Source organism: Dissoconium aciculare, assembly GCF_010015565.1.
Source record: "Dissoconium aciculare CBS 342.82 unplaced genomic scaffold K489scaffold_17, whole genome shotgun sequence".
NCBI lineage: Eukaryota > Fungi > Ascomycota > Dothideomycetes > Mycosphaerellales > Dissoconiaceae > Dissoconium > Dissoconium aciculare.
In genome coordinates, this window is record NW_022984967.1 from 51,194 (window position 1) to 74,080 (window position 22,887).

Sequence of the window (22,887 nt, forward strand, 5' to 3'; positions counted from 1 at the left end):
CCTGCGCGTTGACGTCGGCCTTGGCCTCCAGCAGCAGCTGCACCACCGTCTCGTGGCCCTCGAAAGATGCGGCCTGGAGCGCGTTGCCCAAGGCTCCGCCCTGCGCGTTGACGTCGGCCTTGGCCTCCAGCAGCAGCTGCACCACCGTCTCGTGGCCCTCGAAAGATGCGGCCTGGAGCGCGTTGCCGAAGCGTCCGCCCTGCGCGTTGACGTCGGCCTTGGCCTCCAGCAGCAGCTGCACGACACCAACTCGCCCAATGAAGCTTGCATAGTACAATGAGCTCGCCTCATCATCGTAATGATCGCTGTCGAACGGTCTCTTCCAAGACTTATCGGGCTTGTGTATCTTGAGCCAGTCGGCTCGATGAGTCTTAGACTCAAGCAGCTGTATCTCGCAGCGATAGTGTTCGGCCTCTTGAAGCAAGGCATGGCGATACCACATTGCAGCAGCATAATTCAAAAGAGGAAACACGATAAGATCTTGCTTAGAAGAAGCCTTTTGCTCAGAGGTGCTGTAGTGCATCAGATACACGAGGCAGCTTTGTGTGATCCATCGATGTTCTCGGGTTGGGACTAGTCGAAAGCTTTGAGCGACGCTTCCTTTTATCCGCGTTGATTCGAGGTATTCCTTTACAGAGAAGTGTGCCAATCTGATTTTTGTGTCTTTCTCGATCAGTCGCCTGGAAAAGCCATTAACTTCGTTGTTTCCTTTGCTGATATCGCCAAGCGACGAATTCTCAGTAGCCGCATTTTCAGTCCAAGCTTCAGCTTCAACCATGACAACGAGTCCGGCGAGTATGTCCAAAACATCTTCCAATCCGCCTCGATTGTCAATGTCCACAATATCGTCGGCAGCAGGATCCTCGCCCGGAACGATAGTGCTGATTTCGGCTACTTCATCTAGTCTTAAGGGGGTCTGCGAGTATGTAAGCCATCGAAGAAGTGTCAGTGCATATGCTTGGTCTTCAGCAGCAATGTTCTGCAGCATCCGCTCATATGTCTCGTCCAAGGTCGCAGGGAGGGCGAGCAGCGCAGCTTTCACCACCATGGGCGTAGTGCGCTTCGACTTTGATAATTCTTGGAGTTGGCAGAAGACCCACCGGAACCTGCATCGTTGCGCTCGTTGATTAGCATGGTAACAGCTGCAAAACTTCACTTGACTTACATCCCATCTGCTTTCTCTGTCAAAGTCGTTTCAACCAATTCCTTAGTAGCAGCATCAAGCCGCGAAAGCTTCGGTATGCGAGCCAGTTGCTTTGACACATATCGCTGAATGTCAGAGTCTATTTTCTTGCCAGTCAAACAAATAGACTTGACGCCGAGCTGCTCCATAGCATCGCGAATTCCAAGCTCGTCTCTGCTGGTTGCAATCAAATGCATGTTCGGTGCTTGTCGTAGCAGCCTCTCTATGTTTTCTAGCATGCGCTGTCGAGCTTCGTTTTCTTCGGGGCATTCGTCCAATGCATCCAGATGGCAGAAAAACCGTTCGTACGATGCTAGCGCTGTATGCAGAATCTTTTCGAGCTCCCCTTGCCCGGGTGGTTTGCGGTCGATTTTGTCATACATTTGCTGGAGAATCGAGAAGGCCGGCTCCCGGTGTCCAAGCTGGGCGACAAGAGAAGTCAGAAGATCGTCGTACGATTGTTTACGCTCGTCTGAGAACGAAAAGTAGAAGATAGCGTGGCCAACATTGCCCTTTCCGTCACAATACGCCTTCATATCCTCGATCGCAGTAGAACACAGCACAGTCTTCCCACAGCCAGCGCCGCCATACAGCCACAAACATTGGTCTTCTCCAGATTTCCACGCTTGATACTCCTTCGTTTGTAGCAGCCATTCTCCAGTCCGCTCCTCGTGCAATTCCCGTGCAGACTTATGATTCGTCCATGGATCAGCAGGCCTCAGCCATTGAGTAATTTTCTGAAATCGCTCTTTGTGTTGACTGTCGATCTCGTTGCGTCGGTGCAATTCAGCAAGAAGTCGCTGCTTGGCATTGCTCTCTCTTTCTCCATAGATGATGCTCAAAGTCACTCCGACGATGCCGAATAAAGCATAGACTATGTCTTCCTCCCGGGAAGTAGTTCTGCCCTCCATCCATAGCATCTTGTCCCGAGCCCGCACATCGATGCTTGCTTCCCAGTCGTCTAATATGCGCTTAGGTATTCTTGTGATGCTCGAGATTTCTGCTCCAAGATCGGGTCCAACAAAAGTATCTTCGTAATGGTAGAGTGAGGAGCCTTTGCTGCCGATGACGCGCCAGTCCTTCGTCAAAAAGACGACCAAGCGCGGTGCTAGCAGCTCTTGTAGTGTCCAGCCTCGGCGAAACCACTCGTCCTGCCCGATATCGCTCGGTAGTGTTCCAGTTGCGATGCTAGCAAGTTGCGCAATGCAAAGTTCTGCATTGCGGTACCACCTAAACATCGAGTTGATCGCATACGACAACTCTACTGCGTCCTTCTTGTTGATGCAACAAGTATCGATCCACAGCCAACACACCGGTTTTATGTTATCTCGCACATATTGTACGAACGCTTCGACTTTCTGGTATCCAGCACTGCTCTTCTTGCGCCCTTCTTGCACATCTTCAAAGGTAACCTCCTCATTCCCCCATCGGTGCGATACGATCGCGTACCTTGGCCGTGTTTTGTCTTCTAGGAATTCGGTAAAAGTGAGAGTATTTACATTGAGAAGTCGCATGTTGACGCTTGCGTACGACGAAGGTGTTGAGAGGCATAGTAGTGGAGAGTGATGAGCAGACAGAAGATCGAGAATCACGCCGGCAAGGCTGCGACGCTTCCATCACTGTGGCTGTGGCTGTGAATGGCGGCATGCTGCGCCCACCAGGCTGCGCCATGTCGTATCTGCTGAGAAGTCATGATCTGACCGTCGCGCATATCACAGGCTGGACTTATAGGCACCAAGGATGACGACAGGGCTAGATTTCGCTCAGGTCGCTGCAAAGGAAGATCACACACGCATCATGCGGTGTCAGCCAGCGTGCTCACGGATCCGCTTGACAGGTACGCTTTCGAAGCCTGAGGCACCTTAGACGCACGTGCGATTCACAGGCCATGTCGCCGTGCTCATACAACTCCCCGGTCATCAACGGTTTCGCGTGTAAAGTGGCAGTTATTGGGCCCAATTTCCCAATTTTAAATCTACGATCGCAAACACCTTGCTGCGTTGAATCTGCCTTCTAGAATTGTATGACCTCGAATCAATCTATCAATACATCTGCGCGACCGGCGCTCTCCACGATGGGCTTCGCGCAATCGCTCCACCCTGGCTGTTTCCACCCTGAATATGGCTCGCTGCAGTCGCCTCGTCGCACAGCAATGGATCGACTACGACACTCTCTGCTGCAACGACTTTCGTATTGCCTCTCCGTCTCCCGCGCTTGCATCCCTTCTTTCGCTCTCTTTCCAGGTCTTTTTCAATGCGCGTCTTACGGGCTTCCATAAGATCATCATAGCTCATGATCCTTGCCCTGCCGAGAACGATCGACTTGCCTTCTTTTCGGGGCTTAGCTTCGGCGTTGGTCTTCAACAGCAACCCTATCCGATGACGCTGCATCGAACAGTGAGCGAAAGACTTCTGCGTCGCTTTGGCCAGCTTTGCTACATGGCGCTCAAGACGGTCTTTGCTCGCGCCGTCGAGGGCGCGTGCGTCGTAGCTGATGATCATGTTCTGAAGGGCGGTCACGGATTCGGCTGCAACAGGTGTCACTGGCGTTACTGGTACTGTGCATGTAGGGGATAGGACTGGCTCTGTGGCTGGTTCTGCACTAAGGTCAAGCGCTGTAACGACAGGCTTCGGTAAGTCTCGAAGAACTCTGTCCGGGTTGAACGGGAAGAGCCCGGCCTTGCTCCATCCTGCGAGGATATTGCGTTTGGTAAAGGCCCTTTCGCGGGCGGGACTACAGAGGTATGTGAGGTGTTGCTTCCCGATTGCACTGACGCCGCCGCGCTCCAGGCGCTCGACATTGTCGCGATAAGCTGCCTTCAAAGGTGCAAAGACCGCGACATCACATGGCTGAAGCTTGTGCGACGTGTGGGAAGGAAGGCGGCAGAGGACGATATCATTGGCGAAGCAAAACTCAAGGACTTCGAGCGTTTCATGTGTGCCAAAACCATCGCAGATCAACACGCGTAGCTTGCCGTTAGCTCGTTCCTTCGTTTGTGGATCGAACACCAAGCGAAGCCAATCGAAGCTTATTTGGGAATCCGTGTAGCCGGATTCCGAATACGCATAGTGCCACCCTGGAGTCGGGAACGTGGTCCAATTGCTGCGATGGGTAGCGGCCGGCCAGATGATCATCGGCAGCAAGCATCGCCCGTCCGCGCTGATGCACTCGATTGCGGTCACAGTTGTGCGTTTGACGTGTGCACCTCTGTACCCTCTCGTATCGTCACTGCCTACAAGCACTTTGATAGAACCAAGCATCGAGAGCATGATGCCCGTCTCGTCCATATTATACACGTTCTCAGCTAAGACAGCCGGACGCTGCAGGACACGTTCGATCTTGGTGAACCACTCTGTGATCTTTTCGTATATGTTCTTCTCATGACGGTTCCAACCTAACGCAGCAACTCTTTTCGCCCTGAGCTCCGGATGTCGTTTTTCAAGTCCCTTCGCCCAATTCTTACCTGGCGGCTTCCGCGGTCGATTGGCTGTGCACCGGTGTCGCGTTGCGCTAAAAGCTATCGAAGGAACATGCTTCATTTGGACTGGTTGCCCCAGCTTAGACATATGCAGCAAGAATTCGACTACGGCCTGCTCTTCCGGGGGTATGAGATACTGCTGACGCTCAGCCTTCGCGCGCATCGACTGTCGGCCACGCGCGCGGTGGTGGAGGGTGGAGCATGGAACACTAGCATAATCGGCGAGCGCGCGATACAAATTTGGTACCCCTTCAGGCCTTGATCGTGCAAGGACCAAGCTGGCCGGATCCATCGTCGCCGTCACGAAAAGACTCGATGATGGCATGTTGTTGTTCTTTGGACGTTCACGACTAGAGATGACTGGAAGATGGCACATTCGCAGCTACCACGTCGCCATAGATACTTCTAGAATGCAATCAACTGTGCCGCAGTGGTCGCGCCACATATGGCGCATGTTCAACCCTTCAGCCACGTCTGCATCTCATCAACTTTCAATGCTTTAGATTCAAAGCTTCATGCTTCCACAAGGCGCGGATGGAATAAAGTTTGGACTGAATATCCTCCTATCTGGTCGATTGACTCTATCATACAGGGGCTTGAGCCGCAGAAATCGAAGAGAATAACTACACAGAGACGTGCAAACTTTACGCCACATTCAGCCACAGCAGTGATCATGCCGACAGCAGATGATGAGATGGTCGAGGCGAGACCAATTTTAAATATGTTGGGAACTTCAACTTCGTCGTCGATATTCAATCATTGGTTCTATATATAAATAAGAATGATACGACAATAAAAAGCAATTTCTAAAATATGTCTCGGGACACAGTGCGTCTCGGGTCACAGGGATGGACGTTACTCCATCGATAAATCGGGATGTTCACGGCCGGGGATCCGCGGCACTGCCTTCTCTGGTCAGAATGTATTCTTATATGTGGGGAGGGCAAGACCTGTAGATTGGGACTGGCCGTGGTAGATAGCGTGGTCAAGGCCGTGCAGGGGGGGATACACAGACCCCAACCACCCGGCGCAAGCAGACGACGAAGAGGGATGGAGAAGGAGAAGATGAAACGAAGAATCCAGAAGAAAAGAAGAAGAATCCATGTCCGATCCAGACCTCTTCGCTGAGAGAGAAAAAAAGGTCCATTCCCTCCCCTGCCAAAAATGAAGAATTAAAGAACATCGTCCCCGGGGGAGAATTTTCAATCGTACTCGTCGTCTCCGCTCTCGATCGCCTCGTCGTCCTCGTCCGCGCGGCTCCAACCGCCCATCATCATCGCGGCGTCGCCGTCGTCGTCCATCGGCATGGGATCCACCCGGCTCAACTGACTGCCGCCACCATCGCTGCTCCTCGCGGAGAGCGTCCTCTTCAAGCTCTCGGAGTCGTCGTCGTCGAGGTCGAACATGACGCTCTTCCGCCGCCGCGGCGGCGCATGGGAGTGCGCGCTGCGCTCGCTCCGCCGCTCATCCTCGTCCTCGCCCGCTGCGCCGCGGGGGTGGGTCCCCGCTCGACTGCCCCGCGGGGAAGCAGGCGACGTCGAGCCTCGCCTGGCACCACCGCCGCCGGAACTGCCCGGCCTCGAGGATGCCACCCCCGCCGCCGCGGTGAGGACGTCCCCGTCCCACGGCGCGCACGCCCCCACGGTCTCGCCGCACCGCAGACACGTCCACCCCTCGCCCTCCTCGCCCTCGATGCGCTGCGCCAGGCACACAAAGCAGTAGATGCAGCCGCAGGGGTCCGCGGCGTAGGGGTTGGTGATGTCCGTGGACGCGGAGCCCGCGATGCCGCCGGAGCCGCTGCCGGCGAGGACGTCCTGTTCCGATACGCCGCTGGTCGGGTTCTGGTCCTGGTGGCAGATGGCGCAGGTGCGTTCGGGGAGGAAGGAGAGCTCGCCGGCGGGCCGCGGGGTGGCGTCGTCGTCGTCTCCGTCAAGGTTGGGGTGGAGTTTGCTTCCGGGTCTTCGGAGGCGGAAGATGGGGAGGGTGGAGAATTTCTTCCACGCGCGCGCCAGCCAGCGCTTCCACCGGGTGATGCCCACCAGCGGGAGGAGGAAGAGGAGGAATTCGGTGAAGGCGTGCCAGACGAGCTGGCGGTTGAGGAACTCGAACGAGACCTCGCGACTGGTCTGGTTGGAGACGGGGACGAGGCGGAGTCGGAGGATCCGGTCCGTCAGCGTCCGGTAATGTCCATTACAGAGGAATACCGCGAAGGATGCCAGGGCCGCGACGTTGTATCCGCTCGTCAAGAGACCCGATAGACGACTTAACCTCCGGATCAGCGCGCTCGGCATCTCGTACCCGCCCTCCTGCGCCGAGAGATACTCCTCCCACCTCGTCCACCCGTACCGGCCCAGGACCATGACCAGCCCATGGCCCGCCCGCTGCACCCGACTGGCCTCTTTCCCCGCCGCCGTCAACGCCGCGCCGACCTTCCCCCTCCCCCGAGCGTCGATGTATTTCAGCCCCTGCAGGCTCGCGCCATAGCTCGTGCCGTGGTCCCAGATCGACAGTTTCCACAGCACGATCCGCAGGAGCAGTAGGACCTCCGCCTCCCAGTCGTCGACAAGATGCGGGCCGAACAGCTTTAGGCCCTCGCCCGCCTGCTTCTTGAGCAGGTCGAGGAGCGCCTCGTCGAGGAGCTCGGCGTCGACCTGGCCGACGCGGAAGGCCGGGTTGGTGCCGTAGGGGCTCGAGACGAGGTTGAAGAGCGTCCGCGTGCTGGAGCTTGTGCTGGTGAGTAGGGATCGTAGTGGTGTGGGCAGTCGGGAGAGTCGGTTGGATGGGGGCAGGGAGTCGTTGGTAGAGGTAAGATTTCGTGAGGATTGGGCGGCGGCGTTGAGGGAGGCTTCGCGGGCGGCGCGGCGTTGGAGGATGCGGGCTTGCGCGGCGGCGAAGTCGGCCATCGAGGTGGTTTTTTGGTTTCAAGATGGAGATGAGTGAGTGATTGGCCCACGTGGTCAGGGTGTGGTCGTTCGCATGCTCGTGGCCTGTCGAGGCGATGTTGCGATGTTGTGATCTGTTTCCGCAGATGGTCCTGGTGTTGTGTTGCGTGGTGTGTCGAATGGAGTCTCTCTGATCGATCTCGACGGGCCTGATTTGAAGATGACGCTATCCCTTCCCTGGGTCTATCGAGTCGGAGGAATGCTGTCGTTTCATCATGGCCATTTCGGGGATGCGCGATTGGACCGAGGCTTTTTGTGGAGAAAAGAGCACGCGCGCGAAGGCCCGTTGGCGCACGGGCCGCTGAGATGAACGACGACTTCATCATGTCGTCTGTGGGGAGATCAGACGAATGATTGGACTTTCTTGACTTGATACGTCTCACAAAAGAGCGGCTGCCGAGTTTGATAACGGAATATTCCTGAGGCATGTCCATGAAAGGATCCAGTGTGGTTCATTGATCAAACCTGTCACATGCATGGGTACAATGGGCGTGCTGCAGCAGGCCGTCACGGCCGCCTTTCTGACAAATTGGGAATTTCAGGCGTTCTACCGCGAAATGTGTGTGTGTGCGGAAAATCGGCATGGATGCAAGAAGGCGTATATACTTGTGGTATAGGATAATCTGACTAAACGCTTTGGAACAAAATTATAAACAAGACAATGCGTCTGCAAGGAGGAAAAACAATCCAATCCCACGAATCCCCATGACCAATCGCTCCATGATCCAACGACCAGACGATTCGCTCCAAGGCAGCTACTTCAGGATTCCAGGTCGGCATATGTTTCTGGCTTCAATTGCATTGTTGCTCGAGTCGTTTCTCCAACCGTTCAGTCCTGGACATGATGCTTTCATCGTCATATCCACCGGACCAGTCTGGCCAGTCATCATTCACATGCTGCTCACGTTGATTATGCACAGGCGCGTTTCGATCCGACGATGGAGGGTATTCCTTCTCCGGGAAGGGCGTGACGTCCTCCCGATCAACGTACGGGTCCGTTGCACCGTGTGGGGCCTCGCGGCTGCGACGTCTGCCTCGCTTGCTCGAGGATCCTTCGTCCCCCGAAAGCCGGGAAAGATGACCGTTCTCTGAGTCGACGTTGTCGTTCAGTCCCATGTATGCGATGGTGTTGTCGTACGTATCAGCGGCAAATGATTGGACAATCCAATTGCTGATCAAAAGGAGCAGCTCCGGATCGAGTGCAGGCTTGCCTTTTAGGAGATTGCGATGTACCTTCATAAAGTCATCCATCCGCGCTTGCAGAACCGCGTTGATCTCGTTCCAGTCCCTCGCAAGGTCCAATTCCTTTTGAATCGCCTCTTTGACATCGATGATCACATTTTGCTGCCACTCTTCGCCATTGTCCCGCCCGCCAGCGCGAGAATCGAGCTTATCGCCCCTGTCCAGAGTCATGGTGATGACACTGAACGCGCCAGGGCAATATCGCTTCAGGTTTCTATGCCACGCGTGGTGAGGCAGCAAAACCACGAAGGATCTGCTGCCGATGATGGCATCCGGAAAGGCCTGTGCGATTGACCACAACTCGTACGTCTTGCCGGCGATGGTCCGATACGAGTGAAAGGCCGCGGGTCGCGCGGCATCGATGGGTGGTATGAGTGGATTGGCTCTCGCGCTTCTGCTCTCGCTGGGCGATACCGGTGACAAGAGTCTGAAAGGTGAGGCGGACTCCTTGCTGGCGGCAAAGACGAATGCGGACCCGCCAGGAGGGGTGAATTTCACGCCGCGGTACAGGCAATCATCCCAATCCTTCCATTGCTCGAGCCCCACAAAGCGGAGAGCGTATTGTTTCGTTTGTGCGACATTCATTGCTGGAGGAACGAGAATAAGGATCTGAAAAGTTGGTGTTGTCGGTCGCGAGTGAAGCGCGCACGTCGTATGATGAGGGAATGGCTTGGCGAATGTCGGAACGCGTGAAGAATTTAATAAGAGTTGAACAAGAAGAGTTCAGGAAGTGGTAAGGAACAGTGCCAAGTTCTGCGATTCAGCGGACAAGTCGTTTGAGATGGTCAAAAGCGTTGAACGAGATTGAATAACCAAAGGCGCCTTGGGTGAGCTTTTATGACTTGGATCCAGAAGAGCACGGGTTTGACGAGGTCCGTCACAAGGTGCGGCCTCTCATGCGCGAGACTCGCAAAGGGTGACATCCGATACACTCGATGCTGCACAGGAAGAGTACAGGCGGTCGAGTATCTTTTGTTGTTGTTGTTGTCACTTGTTTCTCGATGCGGTGCGAAATGATGCCAAGGTTACCGCGTGTAACATTTGACGGCTGCCCATGAAACACGCAAGGCCCCGATCAGCGCGAGAACTGCTGCGATGGCGATGTTTGATGCTGCAAGGGATTACTCGACACGTCCAACGCCCCAATCGCAAGAAACATACTTCCTTTTGCTTGATGCAAACACTGGCTATGCTGCTCATTGTATGTTCAGGGGTAAAGTGACGATGGACTCAAATTTCGCGAAGCGCCAGTTCCTTGCTTGCTTGCTTGCTTGTTTCCCTCTCCCATCTTTGGCTGGCGAGAAGTGTGAGTGCGCAGCTACTTCGGGCCCAGTACCGACAGACAATAGCTCAATGCGGGCGACAATCAAACCGCCTCCTGCAACATTTCTCTTTGGGCCGCGAGCATCGTAGCAAATGTGTAGCACAATCATACTAGGTAACAATTCACTGCCCCTCATGCACCGACCCGTTCACTTTTTTATTGCAAAACACAAGGCGGCGGCTATTGCGGACCCCAAGTGGCTGATCTGTATCCAATCACTTTCGGGGCAATCATGCAGCAGCGTTTGCATGAAGGTCCTCTGCCGCCCTTTCTGCCCTTGCGATGGCTTCGGCTGTGACACTTCCACATCCACTCTGCATTGAATACCTGCATGGGCAATCAGTCGGTGGAACAGCCACCGTCTTGATGAGGTTGAGTGCGTTGTACATCCTCGTCATTTGGACGCGTCAGCTCCGATTGGGATTCAATCATGTTGTGAAATGTCCCAACGTGAGGCATCGACCGATCCGGACGCTACACATGGCGGCCTCGTTCTACAGTTGATACTCCGGCAGTATGAAAGTGGATCTGTTTCGTACGTGAGGGTGGTGATGATGATGGTGGTGGTAGTGGTGGTACTCGTTCACAAGTGCCTTTCATTGTTAACCATTCAAGTCCAATCCAGTCTCAAAATTGGCTGTGGTGGTACGCTAGGGAAGGGATTCCTAACCGAAACATGCGAAGAGAAACGACCAGATCACAGCATACCTAGTATCTAAAGGGAACTGTATCATCCTCTTACCTCTCAGCACCAGGAACATTGGTTTGCAAGGAAAGTGGAACAGAATAGAAGCGAATTCTTTGTTGATTGTAACTTGATGTGCACAACACCCTCACCCGGACCGTCTGGATGCTCAAGTGCGACAGGGGCAATCAACCATCCCTTTGAAACGACAAAGGTGTATTCTCAACAAAGAACTGCTGTTCGAGGAGCCGTGAGCACCGGTGATCGGCAAATGCCGGTTTGTGTCTATCGTCGTCGTGAGACGCAGTGACTCTCTTGTACCTCTCCCATCCCATGCACGGAAACCTTCTCCTTTGACTTGTCGTGAGTCACTCGCACAGTCTGAGCAAACGAGATGACTCCTGACAAAGAAATCCTTACTCAATTGTACATCTTTTGCTCCTTTGACAGGCTCCGAGGTTGTATTAAGCGAGCAAACTGGCTACGACGTGATTGCGATATTGATGACTGCATAAGCAAATTGCGTCCTCTCAACAGTTTCACTTTTTCACCCAGCGGATTCCTGCATCTACATATCTCCCTTGCTTCCGAACAGGTATCTAGATGCCGCCGAAAATCGATCACAGCCACCGATTGCGCACAACCGCACACGACGACTACCGAAAGAACCTTATTATCCCACCATTTTCGGAAAAGGGGTTTCACTATCTCGGAGTCATTGCGATATTCCGAAGGTACAACATCTTCTCTGTGAATGCCTTGCTTCGAGGTAGTTCTCTCTCACAAAAGTCGATCACTATCACCGAATCTGCGTAACCTCAAACATGATGGGCTCCGAACGAACCTCGTCACTCACTCGTCTCGGAAAGGGGCGTTTCACTCGTCGGAGCAGTTCGCATGTTCCCATAGTACAACATCTCCTCTACCATCGTCGGAAGCCACATTGCGCCGCCTTGAGTATCCCTCTCTCACAGCATAGAAATTCAGCTCGGATCCTCTCCGTACGGCACGTCCTTTGTTGCATAATGCAGACTTTCAGGTACGCTATTCTCTCAGTACGAAACCTTCCCCCGGTTTCTCTTTACACGTACCCATCGTACGGTCACGTACAAATCATACGACTGGTCTCTTTGTTCGACCTGCATGGGTAACGCCGACGAGGTGAGTTCATCAGTCCCGACGGAAGTTCCACCTCGACGCCGTTCCGACATCACAATCAGCACAGCACAATGTATTTCTCAGAGCATCCATGCGTCGCCATCTACGTCACAGAGACAACAGGCTTTTTCCCAAACGGGATCATGTGAAGCGCAACAGGACGCGTGTGTTCTCGACAGGGGATGCTTGTTTCTGAAGCCACAGGTTTCAACGCGAGAGCAGTGCTCCGATCCGAGGTGTCACTCGCGAACGATGGTTTCACTGTCTCAACCAGCGAGTCACGTTGATCCCAACAGTGAGTGGATTCGTGACAGTGTCGGTCAAGCTGAGTTCCTGTGATACTTACAATTCTCGTCAACATCGTACTGGGAATACGTCGTGAAGCTTCGTTGACAAACGGCAGTTCGCATCGGCATTCTTGTGAATTACGTTCTGGACGCTGTCGTGAAGCGTCGCGGCAGTTCGCATCGGCAGCCATCCGGCTCTCGTCCCAGTCGTCTATGTCGAGCGTGGAGGTCCTCGATCGGCGTCTTCCTCGCAGTCGGCATGATGGGCTACTACTTCCCCCTCAGCTCATGAGTGCGGTCCTTCGATCCACCGGACACGCTTTGCAAGCACCACTCTCGTCGCTGCAACACTGGTGGTCCATTGGCAGGACGACGACGACTCGAGTCTCCTATAGCTTTCGCGGAGGGTCGTGCAGAAACGCTCGGACTTATATACTTCGAAAATCATCAGGTGATGAGAAGGTTACTCTGGAGGCGGAAAGACGAGCGACGAAAAGCAACGACGAGGGAAGCGGAGGAAGGGACACACTCGGCGGTATGCACGGTCTTTGCACCAGACATCGAGCTCGTTCATGGTATACTGTCGCCGAAGCAGAATCGTAGATTCATATATTCATTACCATTATCATTACCACCACCATCATCGTTATCATGCATCATATCAAATCATTCTTCCCGTCGAGTCTCATTCATTCCAGAGCCACGATGCCGTCCCAAAGTAAAAGACCACATCGAACACACTTCCCGTCATCACTCGCCCTTCAACATAGCCTCTCTGTCAGCATAAAACGTGTCCAGGAAATCCCTTCGCTGCTGCGCCGTCATTCCCTCGACGACGAGCGCGAAGCCCGGAACATCATCCTCGAACCCCAAACGAGCCGCCATAGTGCAGAACTGTCTGCAACGGACATCCTCCGGGGGACGATAGCGGTATTTGATTCTGCCGTCCGCATCGAGCGGCGTCATGCCAGGCGTATTTCCCGCGCCGTTCGGCTCCCCCAATGCGCCCGGCATGACCCCTGTGGGTACCAGCGCCTGCTGGGATTGGCTGTTCAAGAATGCCGTGCGGTCGACATATGCGGCATCGTCCCCAGTGCGCTGCGCGCGGCGGGAGATGCGCGTCTCGATCTTGGATGTGCCGATGACCTCGGAGTTTTCGTGCGTGTACTGGACGTTGGCCGACGCGAGGATGGCCTGGACGGGGTCTTTCTTCTTCTTGGCGGCGGCGGCCAGCGCGGCGGTGCGGCGGCCGGCGGGCGCGTCGATAATCTCGGCCGCGAGTTGGCTCATGGCGGCGTCCGCGCGGCGGTCGTCGCCGAGTAGTGGATTCCCGTCGATGTCCGCGTCGTCGTCGTCGTCGTCTCCCTGACTCGCTTCCATGTCGAGGCCGCGGATCTCCACGCCGGCGCGCGTCTCGGCGATGTTGGTGTTGTTGACGATTGCGCGGAGGACGACGTTCTCGCTCTGCGGCGCGAAGATGTTGGCCAGCCCGAAGATCTCGCCCTTCATGTTTTTCTGGTCCTGCACGCCTTTGAAGTATCGCCGTTCCACGGACGCCGTGTAGCCGATGTTGGCTTGTTGCTGCTTGTAGATCTGTCTGGCGTATACGATCTCTTCGACCGTGCCGGCGGACACGAGGCGGAAGACGTCGACGTCGCGGGTTTGCCCAATACGATATGCCCGATCCTGTGCTTGCAGATCGTAGGAGGGGTTCCAGTTCGGATCCACGACGACCACTTTGTTCGCGCTGGTAATGTTCAGACCTACACCACCGGCTTTGGTAGAGATGAGGAAGACGAATTGGGCGGGGTCGGAGTTGTACTCGTCAACAGCTTTCTGTCGCTCTTCGTATGATAAAGAGCCGTCTAGGTAAGACACGTTGTACGAAGTCGTGGACTTGAACAACATCTGCAGCATGCGTAAGAGTCGGACCGAATGCGAGAATACGAGCACTTTGTCGCCATTGCTATACCATAGTCGGAGCAGCTTCTTCAACACCATCCATTTGCCACAGAAGTTGATGTTTGCGTAGTTGATGAGACTGTCACGCTGCTCGTATAATTCCTTCCACGTCTCCGGCAATGCGATCTTGAGCCGTTCAAGATCCTTTTCATGTTTGTCGAGGTCAGCCTCAGCAGATGGGACAAGCAGGGCGACGTGATTCGCAAGCCTTTGAATAGTCATTAGGCAAGGGAAGACCCAGGTTTGCCATTTGCCGTATCCTTCCACGACTTTCCCGCAACAATTTCCGCGCTTCAGTCCTGACTGGCAATCACATGGCTGAGCAGAGTCACGGATCGCATGAACTAGAGGATGATCGACAAAGTTATTGTATGCGTCTGTTTGTATCTCTGTCAACGGGCAAAAGACAACTCGATCACTCTTCTTCGGGAGTTGGTCGGCAATAAGTGTCTTGTTGCGTCGAAGGAAAAAGCGTGGGAGGAGGTTATCTACAAGCTTTGTCGCAATCCGTCGTGCCTTGGACAGCTGGGCGACCGTCGCATCATGACTCTGGCCCATCTTGAGCGGCAAGCAAATCGTCTCTTTCCATACGCTGATTGGTCCTAGGACTCCAGGATTCGCCCAATTGAGCAAAGTCCATAATTCTTCGTAGTTGTTCTGGATAGCGGTGCCGCTCAAACCTAGGCGACACAGAGCATTAATGTTATTCATGGATTTTGTAATGGCTGATCCTCGCTCTTTGATGATGTGACATTCGTCAGCAATCACACAGTCCCAACGAGTGCCGTTGATCGCGCTTTCATTCAGTCGATATGTCTGATATGTTGTGATGACGATTTCGAGACGGCCATGTTCAGCTGCAGCCAGGATATCAAGCTTGTTGGCACCGTGCATGACATCGACGTGCCACCAGCCCCAGCGGTCGAGCTCGTTCTTCCAATTCTGCATGAGGCCCCCAGGACAAATTATGATGATTCGAGGATACCATCTGTCATCAGCCATGCGTCGTACCTTTCGCATTCTCTTGTTGTCCCTTTCGTCACCCGTCTTGCCAAAAGCGGCCGTTAAAAAAGCGATGACCTGAATGGTCTTTCCGAGACCCATATCATCTCCAAGAATGCCGCCTTCTTGATAGACGAATTTCCTGTGCAGCCATTGGGCCCCTTGAACTTGATACGGTTTCAAGTACTGTGCCAGAGGAGCAGGAATGGTGCCAGCCGACAGTTTCAATTCGATGTCTTGATAAGGTTTGGGAGGGACCAGATCGAGTTTTGGTCTTTCTCGAAGATCCGCAAGATGTTCATCATCGGAGAAGTAAATGTCATCATAATAAGGAGGCACAAGCAGTGTGTCGAGACCATCTCGTGACCGGAGCTCGGCCCATGATCTGCGACGCTGCTGAAGGTACTCCGGTAAGGCGACTTCAAGAAGAGCCGTATCTTCGTCATCCTCGGCTAGTCTTTTTACTGCCGGCAGAGCTCTGCGCGCTTTTCGTCCGACCATAGATGTTGCGGTCGTTCTTGCCCGCTTGATGCTTTCGCGATTTTGCTTTTGAGCCGTTGCCCTGCGCTTCTTAAAAGTGTTATAGACAGCTTCGGGCTCGCCATCGTCGTCAGACCACTCGAGCCTCTCGCCTGCCATGTTGTAGACATGCGCGTGAATCTTGATTGATGATCGCGTGCAGCCTCGCCTACATCCCACTCATGCGATGATACCTAGGTAGTATTGGAAGACGTGTGACCCGCGTTGTGGCGCGTACTGTTCGCGAACGAATGACGTTCTTGCCCTGCTAAAACAAGTGGCGGTGTGGCTGAGAAAAAGGGCTGCAGCGCAAGCTTTCTGGGTCCAACTCCAAAGGGCGTGCCGTGCGAGTCTGTACCTAGGTATGTCAGCATTTAGGCCATTTGCCCCATTCAAGTCTTTTCCCATGACTCTTATCGGTTTGATCTTGTTGTCTGGCGTGTCAATGTCTGGACTGGACTGTACGGCACACACGTAAACATCGCCGACGATGGCTCACACAGGCATGAACCTCTGCTTTGATCGCATCTGGGATTCGCGATCCGCATCAATCTCAGAATGCTTCCTCCCAGGCATTGCCTTGCTTCCAGCTGTCCTTGCGATAGTAATCCTGCTTGGTCAAGTTTCGCGTGCCTTTATCCCACAGCGAGCGCAATGGATGCGCCCATTTGTACAAGAGATCGCAGAGCCTGTGGTCGAGGTTGAACTCGTGCGCCGCCGACGATGGACCGCCTATACCCAAGCCTTGTCTGCACTCTCACTGGTCGGTCTGGTTCTACAAGTCGCGGCCTCTACGTTCGATCGTTCGGGGCTCGCGGTATTTGTTCCAATCCTTACTTGGCTCGTCATCATTTCTCAACTTGTCCTTTTGAGGCCGCGAACAGTTCCATACGCTGTATTTTGGCTGCTCATCATACAATGTATCGTACAGGCGGTACTAACTAGTCATCTTTTCTGGAATAACGCTTCATCGCGGTCCTTCAGCATCGCTAGTACTATCTTCGGAATTGTTGCTATCGTCACGTTACTTTTCATGCCGCTTCGCGACCCATACTGGTCTACAAAGGACATCAGCAAGCCGTTCGATACACCTGTGGCAACCCTACGCAGTCCAGAAGATATCGTTAATCTCTGGCAGTTCATGACAGTGTCATGGGTTGCACCGCTTCTCACGCTAGCTGGACAAAGGCAACTCGAGGAGACAGATGTCTGGTCTCTTCCATACGGTTTCTCTCACAGACGACTACATGATCATTTTCGTGAACTCAAAGGATCTGTTATCGCTCGTCTCATCGCTGCGAATGCCATCGATCTTGGTCTAATCGTCCTCCTGGGCTTGCTCGAATTGGTCGCTACTTACTCGGCACCAGTTCTTTTGCAATTGATTCTCAGCACGATGCAAGATCCGACCTTACCAAAATCAGTGCCCGTCACGTATGCATTCATTGTACTCGTCATTCGCTTGATCAGCAGTCAATTGGGCGTCTTCAATCTTTGGTTCGGCCGAAGATGCTATGAAAGATCCCGCGGAGAGATGATTACCATGTTACATGAAAAGACCTTGGGACGAAAGATTGCCTTCCAGGCACCACAGGAGAAGAAAGAGACTCCCGAAAATGGTGACGCCAATGGATCCGCAAACGGTCACGCCAACAGTGCCGACGCGGTCAAAGAGAAGCCTTCCTTGTGGCAGCGCTTCAAGAAATTGTTTTCTCGCAAAACGAAGGAAGAAGCAAAAGAGCCGGCCTCGATGGGCAAAATCTTGAACCTGATGCGCAACGATGTTTACGAAGTTGCACAGCGATTTTGGGAATTTGACAAATTGCTTCGCGTTCCCTTGAGTGTTCTCTTCTCCATGGGATTGGTTGTCAACTACCTCGGATGGTCCGCCATGATCGCCGTGGCGGTAGTTGTCGGTGCTCAGCTCATCAGCGCCGGACTCGCTCGGATCATGATCTACATCGAGAGCAAGCGTCGAGTCGCTACTGATAAAAAGTTACAAGTCATTGGGCAATTTGTCGAAGCTCTCCGACATCTTCGTTGGTATGGTTGGCAAGGCTCATGGCTAATCCAGGTGCTTGATGCCCGTCAGAAAGAGCTCAATCTTCGGGTCGTATCGTCATGCGTCTCTTTACTGATCTCATTCGTCAACACTCTATCTTTGGATTGCACACCTGTGGTTGCTTTCTATGCGTACACTGTCATTGCAAAGAAGCACCTGACAGTGGACATTGCGTTTCCTGCACTTTCTCTGTTCGGAATGATGACATTTGCGCTGAACGAATTGCCACAGTTGATCACAACTTTGATCAATGCATGGGTTGCAGTGAATCGCATTGAGGAATTTATGGCTGAGCCCAATCGCGAGGAAATGTCCACCGAAGCTCTCGTCGGGGACGATTTGTCCTTGTACAATGCAACGTTCGCCTGGCCAGGGACTTCCCAGGCTGTGTTGAAAAAGGTCCATGCTTCCTTTCCGACCGGCCTTACTGTCATTTCGGGCGAAGTTGCATCCGGCAAGACTGCTCTCCTACAGGCTCTTCTGGGTGAGCTTGACATGCTCGAGGGTCAGCTCATCCGACCGCTCGAGCCTATAGGATACTGTGCTCAAACTCCTTGGCTGCAGAGTATGAGCATCCGTGAAAATATCCTATTCTCGGAGCAATTCAACGAAGAGCGATACAACAGTGTCATCGAGGCATGTGCCCTCACACATGATCTGGCGGGCTTCAGTGGTGGTGATCAGGCGCTTATTGGAGAGAACGGCATAGGCTTGTCCGGTGGACAGAGGGCCCGAGTCGCACTCGCTCGTGCAGTTTACAGCCAAACAAAGATCTTGTTTCTCGACGATCCACTTTCGGCACTTGACCAGCAGACTGCCGAGTCGATCGTCAACGAGTGCTTCCGTGGCCCACTCATGAAAGGTCGCGTTGTCCTTTTAATCACACATCGTCAGGAATTGGTTATTGAAGCTGCGCAACAGTTCCTCACAGTTGAGAATGGTCTTGTCACCACTTCTACAGACAAGCCTACGAATATCCAATACAGCAATACCCGTGAGAAAACTAAATCAAGCAGCGAAACAAAAGGCCCCACAAAGGATGACAAGGATAAAACTGCGCCCAAGAAATTCTTAGATGATGAGCATCGCGAATCCGGCGGAGTCAAACTCAGTGTTTATTGGGAGTATATCAAAGCCGGCAAGCTCTCGCTGTGGGCGATAGCTATTGCAGGGCTAATCCTTTTCCGCCTCGCCATCCTCGGAGAGAACTGGTTCATCAAGACCTGGGGTGAATCGTACCAGACCGAATCGCAATCTAGGTTTATGATCTTTGCAGAGGACATTGTCTCGGCACAATCCTGGATCTCTGACCGTCTTCCACCGCCGGATGACGATGTACGTCCTTGGCTACTGGTATTCTTGGCCATTGCACTTGTTTCCTCTTTCTGCTTTGTTCTCGCGCAGGGTATGATCATCGTCATTGGCTACACTGCTGGTAAAAACATGTTCCGCGAGATTATGGAACGAGTCGCCTATGCAACATTCCGGTTTTATGACGTTACTCCTGTCGGTCGACTCATGAATCGAATGACCTCGGATATCGGTGTTATCGATGGCGGCATCACTCACCAGTTCATGAGCATATCTTGGATGACCATCTCGTGGATGTCATCGGTCGTGGTCATTGCAGCGATCACTCCTCTGTTCTTGCTCTTCACTGTCCTATTGCTGGTCACGTTCATCCTCATCTTTCAGCGATTCATCCCCGCCTCACAGAGTCTCCGTCGGCTCGAGACAGTGTCTTTGACGCCACTCATGTCTAACTTTGGTGCCCTACTCGAAGGCCTGGCGACCGTGCGTGCCTTTCACGCGCAGGAACGGTTCCAAGACCGTGTCATCCACGTCGTGGATACCTTTCAGAAGATGGACCATTTTTACTGGAGCGCTCAAACCTGGCTCACCTACCGGTATGACATACTATCCGCCTTTGCCACCTTTTTGCTCTACTTGCTGGCCCTCGCGACTCATCTTTCCGCCGGATTGACCGCGTTTGTCCTTCTGGCCGCTCAACGGTTTGTTACCAATACCCATTACTTATGCAAGCAGTACGGTCAGATGCAGATGCAATTCGTCTCGGTCGAGCGAGTCGTGGAGCTTTTACATCTTGATCAAGAGCCAAAGGGGACCATCACTCCCCCAGCCTGGTGGCCATCGTTTTCGGGAGATATTGTTTTCGATAATGTCACTATCCAATATGCGCCGCACCTTGATCCCGCCTTGGCCGAGGTCTCATTCACAGTCAAAGGAGGCTCCAAAACAGCCATTATCGGCCGTACCGGATCTGGCAAGTCCACCCTCGCTCTCTCGCTCATCGCCACCATGTTACCCAACGATGGAAGTATCACCGTTGACAATATCGACCTGGCGCAAGTTGACAAGCAACTTCTGCGCACTCGCATCACTTTCCTCGCACAGGACCCTGTACTTTTCCCTGGCACCATGCGTGAGAATCTCGACCCTGTCAAGGAGCACACTGATGAAGCTTGTGCAGCGGTCCTAGAACGTGTCTGTGCGCGTCAGGGGTGGTCACTGGATACCAAGGTCGAAGCCGGCGGCAAAAACCTCAGCCAGGGTCAACGACAGCTCGTCGGTCTAGCTCGTGCCGTACTCCGCCGAAGTGCCATCATCATCTTGGATGAGGCGACCGCATCGATTGATCGTGAGACTGCCGCGCAAATCCAACAGGTCATGCATGAGGAGATGAAGGAGAGTACTGTCATCACTATCGCTCATCGGTTGGAGGCTGTAAAGAATGCGGATTATTGTATCGTCTTGGGTAATGGACGGATTGTGAAGCAGGGACCAGCGGGAGAGATGTTGCGAGAAGGTCATGTGGAGGAAGTTGTCAAAGAAAACGTAGAAGAGGAGGAGGAATCAAAAGGGGATGATGGTGAAGGAGGTCCGAGTGCGCCACAATAAATATAGACCAGGCAGGTTCAATGTTGTATGCTCGATCCTTAAAGACACGAATCACGCTTCTTACGGAGAGAGTTTCCTCCCAAACACGTTGCGATTGTAAAAGTGCTGTATGGAAATGCAGATTTCTTCCAGATCAATGGGCCTTGGAAAGGGGCAACCCTAACGGCAAAGCACCTCAAGGTTCACCTCAAGGTTCACCATCTTTCGTCATGTCTATGTCAACCTAACTCACAAAATCTCCTCCTTCTCGTCACTTGGAAAAAGCTGGGAAAGAAATGTTTCATTCAAAGGGGACATTCTCGAATGGTTCCCTACTTTTCCCGCTCATTTTGCTCATTGTTCTTGAGGTACATTCTCTGTATCTTTCGCGATCGTCTTGACCACCTCCCCGGCGCCACAGCATCGACCAGCAAGACACGACAGCAAGCGGTTCGCCCATCACACATTTCAACTTGTGTCTATCACCGCCACACAAGACTCACTGCAAACTATCGCCATCTCCAGCATTTTCCATCCCGAACGAGTCCACATCAAAGTTTGATATACCCGCAAATTTCCTGCCTGTTTCATTCAGGACATCCACAAGGGGAGAAATTTCCTTGTTCATGGCTCGTAAATCTATCGGTCAGGTGGCCGAGTGGTTATGGCGCTAGTTTCAGGCTAAGAACTAAAAACAGTGCTGAAGACAAGATTACTAGTGGAGCAATCTTCGTGGGTTCGAGTCCCACCCTGATCAAATTTTTGCCGCTTCCGTTTGATATATGATATGGTAATGGTTTCAAATGGGAGTTGACGTTTTGCATGTAGATGATAGGAGGGAGAGGTGCGGTAGTTTGTAGCTTTTGACCGGTAAAGAGCACTTTGTAGCAGGTTCGTTAGGCAGACGACGGAAAGGCACAGTCTTGCTCGAGGAAGGAACGATGGGACAGTCAAGCGTGGTCATTTCACTTTACCCATGAAAGCATGCGATAAAAAGCCGTTTGTTCACTTTCGGATTCAGCGATATTTCTAGACATTGATCCAAACTACTTGAAAGTACAAAACCCAAGATAGTTTCGTTCCGAGTCTTGTACCAAGCGACTGAATCTCTCAAACCCCTGTCCATTGAAGCTATTTCCAGCATTTGAAGAAAGATAAACCCAGACTTTGGTGCCACATTTGTCGCACGCCTTGGACGAGGACGGCGTCGCGTTTTCGTATTGCCGAAACATCCTGCTATGCGTGGAAAGTCTGACAGGAAATGTCTCTCAGAGCCTCAGCAGCGACCCTGTCCCGCATGCTGTGCAGTGCAGCTGGTAAACCGCAAGTTGAATTTGGCCTCGACACCAAGACATTCCCAGAGAAGCACGAACCGATACCGACCTTTTGGCCGATGTCCTAAGACTCATACTCGCAAGCAAGGTTCGGTCTCACCGGCGAATCGAGGTCGGCACGGCCACGCACCCGAGTCGTCACCAGCGTAGAACAGAGTGTCGCCAACGCGCGAGCGATGGTAATTCATACACGTGGTGAAACCGCAGCGTTCGTACTTGACACAAGATGGTCCCGCTGCTCGATCGTACCAGGTGATGTCGGCGTGTGTGTTCCCGCGGCAATTTGGAGTCTTCCAGAACGAGCTGTCTTTGTTAGGGAAACCCCCTAGTTCTTTCGAGCTTCTGGTGCATTCGTAAGATCCGAATTCACGGGTCAGCTGTAGTTGATCGTCGTTGACGTCCCATCCGGTTGAACAGGGCGCGTTGGCGTCGTATCTGCCGTGGACTCCGAGGTTGAAGCTGAATCGGGCGTGCGCCGTGCCGAGGAGAGCAGCCAGGAGTGCCACGGGAATCTTCATGCTGAGATGAGAATATGGTAGACTGAAGGTGGGGATTGTTGTAGTGTATCAAGGTCCAGGATGTGGATCGTTCATGTCTCTCTTATATGCTATGCTTTCGCATCAATCCGCCAAATGTGGCGTTACATCCGAGTCGTATTGAGATCAAGGCGTCCAGCCAACACGATGAGTTCCGGGTGGCCTGTCGACTAGCAACGGGCATCGCCCCGACTGTTTCCATACGAATAGTAAGCAGCTGAAATGTGAGGCCGAGCTCAGCCCTCTCCGGTTGGATCGAAGTCGTTGACGATGTG

At 53.2% G+C, this 22,887-nt stretch overlaps 9 protein-coding genes and 1 non-coding gene across 10 annotated transcripts in view; 3 read left to right on the forward strand and 7 right to left on the reverse strand.

Annotated features, from left to right (window-relative positions):
* The window catches only part of K489DRAFT_374151 (uncharacterized protein), a gene marked incomplete at both ends in the record, with an annotated part of 3,572 nt that extends 875 nt beyond the window's left edge, over nt 1-2,697 (reverse strand). The window contains 2 exons of the mRNA XM_033603495.1: nt 14-1,106; nt 1,166-2,697. Coding sequence (XP_033455556.1) covers nt 14-1,106; nt 1,166-2,697 — 2,625 coding nt within the window. The remainder of the gene's footprint in view (nt 1-13; nt 1,107-1,165) is intronic.
* A 443-nt stretch (nt 2,698-3,140) lies between these two features.
* K489DRAFT_364572 (DDE-domain-containing protein) lies at nt 3,141-4,470 on the reverse strand (the record flags this gene model as incomplete). Its single annotated transcript, XM_033602700.1, has 1 exon — nt 3,141-4,470. One exon carries the CDS (start codon nt 4,468-4,470, stop codon nt 3,226-3,228), a length of 1,245 nt encoding a protein of 414 aa, XP_033455557.1. The 3' UTR covers nt 3,141-3,225.
* A 66-nt stretch (nt 4,471-4,536) lies between these two features.
* Nucleotides 4,537-4,953, reverse strand: K489DRAFT_346136 (uncharacterized protein; the record flags this gene model as incomplete). Its single annotated transcript, XM_033602337.1, has 2 exons — nt 4,537-4,827; nt 4,870-4,953. Coding segments are annotated over 2 exons (375 nt in total), but the record flags the coding sequence as incomplete, so codon positions are not given.
* A 428-nt stretch (nt 4,954-5,381) lies between these two features.
* K489DRAFT_384714 (uncharacterized protein) lies at nt 5,382-7,811 on the reverse strand. The gene has a single exon (XM_033605920.1). It carries the CDS (start codon nt 7,562-7,564, stop codon nt 5,864-5,866), a length of 1,701 nt encoding a protein of 566 aa, XP_033455559.1. The 5' UTR covers nt 7,565-7,811; the 3' UTR covers nt 5,382-5,863.
* Nucleotides 7,812-8,198: 387 nt separating this feature from the next.
* Nucleotides 8,199-9,608, reverse strand: K489DRAFT_384715 (uncharacterized protein). The gene has a single exon (XM_033605921.1). It carries the CDS (start codon nt 9,428-9,430, stop codon nt 8,396-8,398), a length of 1,035 nt encoding a protein of 344 aa, XP_033455560.1. The 5' UTR covers nt 9,431-9,608; the 3' UTR covers nt 8,199-8,395.
* Nucleotides 9,609-12,881: 3,273 nt separating this feature from the next.
* K489DRAFT_384716 (uncharacterized protein) lies at nt 12,882-16,018 on the reverse strand. Its single transcript, XM_033605922.1, has one exon. The coding sequence runs from the start codon at nt 15,900-15,902 to the stop codon at nt 13,050-13,052; it is 2,853 nt and encodes a 950-aa protein (XP_033455561.1). The 5' UTR covers nt 15,903-16,018; the 3' UTR covers nt 12,882-13,049.
* A 176-nt stretch (nt 16,019-16,194) lies between these two features.
* On the forward strand, nt 16,195-20,774 carry K489DRAFT_384717 (putative ABC transporter). Its single transcript, XM_033605923.1, has one exon. The coding sequence runs from the start codon at nt 16,273-16,275 to the stop codon at nt 20,761-20,763; it is 4,491 nt and encodes a 1,496-aa protein (XP_033455562.1). The 5' UTR covers nt 16,195-16,272; the 3' UTR covers nt 20,764-20,774.
* A 216-nt stretch (nt 20,775-20,990) lies between these two features.
* Nucleotides 20,991-21,705, forward strand: K489DRAFT_90747 (uncharacterized protein). Its single transcript, XM_033609030.1, has one exon. It carries the CDS (start codon nt 21,067-21,069, stop codon nt 21,526-21,528), a length of 462 nt encoding a protein of 153 aa, XP_033455563.1. The 5' UTR covers nt 20,991-21,066; the 3' UTR covers nt 21,529-21,705.
* K489DRAFT_t63 lies at nt 21,387-21,499 on the forward strand. Its single transcript has one exon. It is a non-coding gene; the product is annotated as a tRNA-Leu (tRNA).
* Nucleotides 21,706-22,147: 442 nt separating the features above from the next.
* On the reverse strand, nt 22,148-22,594 carry K489DRAFT_374157 (uncharacterized protein; the record flags this gene model as incomplete). Its single annotated transcript, XM_033603496.1, has 1 exon — nt 22,148-22,594. One exon carries the CDS (start codon nt 22,592-22,594, stop codon nt 22,148-22,150), a length of 447 nt encoding a protein of 148 aa, XP_033455564.1.
* Nucleotides 22,595-22,887: the final 293 nt, after the last annotated feature.

Coding starts and splice junctions, on each gene's coding strand:
- K489DRAFT_384714 (XM_033605920.1), bottom strand. CDS start 7,564: ATGGCCGACTTCGCCGCCGCGCAAGCCCGCATCCTCCAACGCCGCGCC.
- K489DRAFT_384715 (XM_033605921.1), bottom strand. CDS start 9,430: ATGAATGTCGCACAAACGAAACAATACGCTCTCCGCTTTGTGGGGCTC.
- K489DRAFT_384716 (XM_033605922.1), bottom strand. CDS start 15,902: ATGGCAGGCGAGAGGCTCGAGTGGTCTGACGACGATGGCGAGCCCGAA.
- K489DRAFT_384717 (XM_033605923.1), top strand. CDS start 16,273: ATGGCTCACACAGGCATGAACCTCTGCTTTGATCGCATCTGGGATTCG.
- K489DRAFT_90747 (XM_033609030.1), top strand. CDS start 21,067: ATGGTTCCCTACTTTTCCCGCTCATTTTGCTCATTGTTCTTGAGGTAC.